The sequence below is a fragment of the Epinephelus lanceolatus genome, chromosome 3 (assembly GCF_041903045.1).
Source record: "Epinephelus lanceolatus isolate andai-2023 chromosome 3, ASM4190304v1, whole genome shotgun sequence".
Lineage (NCBI taxonomy): Eukaryota > Metazoa > Chordata > Actinopteri > Perciformes > Serranidae > Epinephelus > Epinephelus lanceolatus.
This window is the reverse complement of record NC_135736.1, coordinates 22,925,315-22,930,649: the sequence shown is the minus strand read 5'-3', so window position 1 is coordinate 22,930,649 and position 5,335 is coordinate 22,925,315. Positions and strand designations below refer to the sequence as shown.

Here is a 5,335-nt window from a genome sequence, read left to right as displayed (position 1 = left end):
TCCAGAAATTCTTAGGTGTTGTCATCGTGCTCTGTAGTTTCGTGTGTTTTACACTGGGCGTACGGGCGGATTTAAACATATGCACAATGCTACTTTACCAACGACTGTTTTTCTTCGTTTCTGTAGATTGTTAGGGCTGTTCTGATAGAATACAGAAGAAAAGACAGTTTAGTTTCTCCGGAAACCAACCGATTCTAAATTTCACTCGAAGGCTAGCTGCTAAGCTACTAGCTGACGCCTAACATTAGCTATGGAGGAGAAGAAGGAGGAGGGAGAAGCGGAGATCCAAGAGCACGGCCCCGAACACTGGTTCTCAAAATGGGAACGGCAGTGTCTAGCAGAGGCCGAAAGGGATGATCCAAACGAGGAGGAGACGGAACAAAGCCAACAGAAACTGTGGCACCTCTTTCAGAACTCGGCCACCGCGGTAGCGCAGCTCTACAAAGGTCTGTACCAACGATACCTAAGTTCAAGTCAAGCTAGCTAACTGTCAGAGCTAACGCTAATGAAAGCTAATCCTGCTAGCGGAGAGAGACACAAAGGGCACCGGCTAGGCTAACAGTGGTAGCTATTCGCAGCTGTTTCTCCACATCTAGGTTTGTTTTCGTGGTTGTTGGGTGACACCAGAATGCGTATTCGTTTAATTGTAAACAAAATCGATATGGTTCTCCCGTCGATATCGTGACCCCGTTTCGTTGTTAGCCGGGGGAAGCTAACGCTAACCTAGTGTTAACGCTAGCAGCTGCTAACAGCCGGTCACCGTGTCAGAGTGTGGGACAACAGGGCTGAGTCTCGCGCACGGTGGCCTGAGCTGTCAGAGGTCCACCAGAGCCCAGTGTATTTACAAGTACTCGAGTTAAGTGGTTCTCAAACCACCGGCTAACTCGGCGGTGTGTGTATTCACTGTTTAAGCACATTTATGTGCCCTGTTTGGACACAACATGGCTCACACTAAAATGTTTTTGTCCACCCGTTAACAGTTACCTAGCTCGTCAAAATGGCGATACACAGGGAGGAGTTTGCCGACTGAAAACAGCTCATTTGTTGATAGTCTAACGCTGCGATAGTTAATTGTCGCAGTGGTGTGGAGTATTTTGATAAGTAACGGCACGATGACATTTTATTCCAACACACAGTCCTATGGCCTTTTTCTGACGACTGCATTGTTTCAAATACAATATCAAGAACAAAATGGCGATGGATTAAAGTAAACATTTTCTTGTTAAAGTCTCGTTCTGCCCTGCAGAGTGCTTTGAACATAACGATGATATCGTGTTGCTATCGAAATAACTTGGGCTCCTGTCAGCTTCTGCTATTAGCACATACTGAAACGGGAAATAAACGTAGGCCTCCATTTAAATCGTCTATATTTAAAATGGTGACATCATGGTTGGTTAGATTTGACCAGCAAGTTATTTGCTGGGTGTAAAATGAATGTTCAAGATGGCCTTGTTCACCAAATTGCCAGACAGGCTCTTGACTACTTGTCAAGTGCAGTCATTATCCTCCACTTAGTCTAGAAATTCTGCTTGGCAAAATGCTTCTGCTTCCAGCAACCTCGGAAGGCAGCCATTAGACTAAAAACTGGAGTTTGAAAATGCTCGCCTCCGATAACACCATCACTGTTAGTTTCCTCTTTTGGTATACACACATACAATTGTATTTTCTGAAAGTAAAAGCTTGAACACCTCTGTTGAGGAGAGCATGAGAAAAGGATTGTGAGGTATATGTAGCAACAATGACACCAGTCTGTCATTGGAAAGTTATGGCAACCTGACTCACAATTTGAATTTAATTTACAGACCGAGTGTGTCAGCAGCAGGGCCTCTCCCTCTGGGTGCCCTTCCAGAATGCAGCCACAGCTGTCACTAACCTGTATAAAGGCAAGTAACTCTGACTACTACCTGTCTTGTGGATCATTGTCTATTTTTGTTGCAGGAAGTACTGTATGTAAATAAGATTGGTGTAGATGAACTTTGTTTGTAAAACCATTTGTCCTTGTGTATCATCAGAGAGTATGGAGGCCCGCCAACGGAGCTATGACCTGGGCATTCACTTAGGCCACCAGCGCAGGAATAAGGATGTGATTGCATGGGTTAAGAAGCGCAGAAGAACTATCAGGCGCGAGGACCTTATCAGCTTCCTGTGTGGCAAAGTTCCACCTCCACGGACAGCACGCGCCCCGCCAAGAGTTGCTATGGTGTCTGCAAGCCGACCAGCACCCCCAGAGACAGGCAGCTCTGTGGAGACTGACCTGCAGCCTTTCAGAGAGGCCATAGCACTGCATGGTAGGTCAAGGTGCCATGTTCAGCAGAAAGCTGTTGCGTTATAATAATGAGACGCTTAAGTTAATATAGTTTTCTGTGGCTTAATTCCTTTTTTTTTCCTTTTTAATTTCAGGCCTTAGTGGTGCCATGGCAAGCATTTCTGTGCGTTCTGGTCCTCCCGGTTCCCCAACTCATCCTGCCCAGTCCCTCAGTCGTCGTAGGAATGGTCTTCATGATGTGGACCTCAACACCTTCATCGCTGAGGAGATGGCGCTCCATTTGGATTCCACAGCCAATCGTAAACGAGGCCCTGCCCCCTGTAGTGATGTCATCACAGACTCACCTACTCATAAACGTAACAGGATGCTCTGAACTTTTCCTACACCACTAATCCCTCCTCTGTCCTCTCCTTGGTGGCCGACTGGACAGATGATGAGGACTGATGCCTTGGCCAACCATCGAAATCTTCCTCCTTTTCATCTTAGTTGCAATGCTACAAATAAAAAAACGTAACTATTACCAATCCACGCATTTATCCCCTTCTTCATTTATCTTTCACCCCTCTCTGTTGTCTCACAAATCATCTTCAGTGTTCTGTTTTTTTTCCCCCCAGAAAATGTTCTTTGTTTGTTGCCCCCAGTAGATCTGATAGAGAAGCGAGCACACATCACACTTGAAATCCTTAACTTGCAGAATGTTGCGTTGAGACATTGTTTATTTGGCCGGGCTCCTTTGTGCTTCACATCCGATAATCAGATGAAACGAGCTGATTCCCTACTGTTTGCAGATCTCTTCCCCTCATTCCTCAAGCATACTTCCTCCTCCTCCTTTGTGGAGTGCTGGCCAAACCAGACTGGACTGAAACCCGGGCTCCTCGGGAGGCTGAACCACCTCCTCGCTGTGTGGCTCGACTCAAAATGCTTGTCAGCGTGTGTATCTCATTCTGCTGCTGCTCTGTGTGTTTGCGTATCTGACAGCAGAACTGCCACTTACTGTGTTGTACTTGTCTTTGCCTTTGAGAAAGCTGCTACAGTATCTCTGGTTGTTGTGCAACAGTGAGTGTGGGTGTGCGTGTGTGTGAGTGTCTGTATGTGTGCTTGTGGATGCGGGCTTCTAGCAAATCCAGCATCCACTTGACCGAATTATTTCCTACTTAATTTCATCCTATTCTTTTTTTCTTTAGTTGCTCTTTGCAGCCCAAATCCAGGGTTTTATCACAAAGCAGGTCAGTCCAATTTACACAGACAATGGTGACTATCATTACTGTCAGAGTGAGCTGACACTTAAAGTAGTGGGGTGACAAGAGACAAGCAAGAGGTATTTTCAACAAAGATTTGTAAAGTGCCCATGCCCTGCATTCTTATTTGCAATTTTCCGATGACACTGTTGCTCCTAGGTATTGTCATGTTTACAAATAATCCAAATATACACTGTTTCCCTGACACATCAGAATACATTTGACCGAGTACTGGATCTTGCATATTTGCATTAAGAGCAGTAGAGTGTTTCAAAGCTTGTATTTTACCTACTTTGTTTACATTTGGCCCTTTGATGAGAACATTATCTGGTGCATAATTATTATTTTGCCTCTTGTATTTAAAAGAGTCACAACACTTTCACTTGTGATTTCAGCTTTAAACCTAGAAAATTACAGGGGGCAGCTGCCTGTGAACTAGCTGGGGCCGACGGCTGTGAGATTTTACTTTGCTTAGCCAACTCATGGACTATTGTGTGTGATGGTTCAGCAAGGCTTGGGACACTTGTTTTGCCAATTTCACACACTGCTTTGTGATACAATCTTGTGTAATGTGTGTAAATAACATGTAGGTGCTGTTATATGTGGTACATATTGTAAAAAGAAGTGCAAATCCATTGGGATGTCCATGTACAATAACTATTCTGACATTAAAGAAAATACAAGCGTTTGTCTTTTGAGTTTTCTACTAGTTGGATTTGGTGTTTTACTGACTCTTTGCACCATCTGCTTGGCAAGGTCTTATTTCAGTTGAGGATAATCTTACCTCTCAAACGTGAAATTTCTGAGTTACCTCGGGCCAGTCTCGTAAAGGGATAAAAAAGGTGCAATGAAGTGGAAAAACCTGAGAGTTTGAGCTTTTATCTATCACAGTGCCTGTTCAGTTAACAAATGTTGATCCTTTAATCATCTCTTTGTCTCTTTGAAAAACTTGATAGTTATTATGTCATCAGTCGCCAAGGGCAGAAGAATAAAGGCTCTACTGAGAGGTGGGCACAGTGGTTGTATATCTCGGTTTGTTATTCTAACTGCTCTATTGCAGAGTTCTGTGAAAGCAGGTTGTCAACAAACTTCAAACAAATCTTGAGATCATTGTGCAGTTCAACCTTGCAACCACACGGGGGTGATGCAGACTACTTTGTCCTGCTTTCCCCTTTCCCTCTGAAAGGAAGCTTGTGCTGCCACATTCGCTGACCTGAAATGCCATGTTTATGGACGGATAGCAAAATGATTTAACATGCAAACACAATTTTGATCAGTACTGTTCCGTTTTAACAATGTGCTGCAAACTTATTTTAATAACACAAAAGGAAGCAATTAAAGAAAATATCTTAGTGTAAAAGAGCCAGTTACAACAAATATGGGCTGCCAAGATAATTCAATTATAATTACAAAATCATGAACAAAAATACGGCATTTCAGGTGTCATTTGGGGTGGTTTAGATTAGTTGCAGTTACACTGATAAAACTAGAGGTTGTTGTGTACCTTCTAGGGTAATGACATCTTTTAACACTAAAATAATAAGATTAGGACAGACCTGGAGCAACACGGATACCAAGACAGTTTGAAAGCATGTCACCTCCGCCAAGAAGGCTGTGCTCTTAGTCCTGTTTGTGCGTGTCTTAGTGAGAAGACATGTTTAAAAGTACATCAGAGCCCAGAGGAAACTTTTTGTATAAGGTTAACACCCAAACCATCCAAACTACAAGGCCCTTGAAGGAAAATTATTGTCTTTATCCACACCTATCTGTCCAAGTAGGCCACAACAGTTTCCACCTACACAGATATTCTCACACTTACTTTTTAACACTC

At 43.5% G+C, this 5,335-nt stretch overlaps 1 protein-coding gene across 1 annotated transcript; it reads left to right on the top strand.

Annotated features, from left to right (window-relative positions):
• Nucleotides 1–4,192, top strand: hapstr1b (HUWE1 associated protein modifying stress responses b). Its single transcript, XM_033625221.2, has 4 exons — nt 1–446; nt 1,803–1,883; nt 2,013–2,288; nt 2,401–4,192. Exons 1-4 carry the CDS (start codon nt 251–253, stop codon nt 2,637–2,639), a joined length of 792 nt encoding a protein of 263 aa, XP_033481112.1. The 5' UTR covers nt 1–250; the 3' UTR covers nt 2,640–4,192.
• Nucleotides 4,193–5,335: the final 1,143 nt, after the last annotated feature.

Excerpts from the sequence above, each read along its gene's own strand:
- hapstr1b (XM_033625221.2), top strand. The coding sequence starts at position 251 with ATGGAGGAGAAGAAGGAGGAGGGAGAAGCGGAGATCCAAGAGCACGGC. Across the intron at positions 447-1,802 it reads GGTAGCGCAGCTCTACAAAG|ACCGAGTGTGTCAGCAGCAG; the intron begins GTCTGTACCAAC and ends TTTAATTTACAG. Across the intron at positions 2,289-2,400 it reads AGAGGCCATAGCACTGCATG|GCCTTAGTGGTGCCATGGCA; the intron begins GTAGGTCAAGGT and ends TTTTAATTTCAG.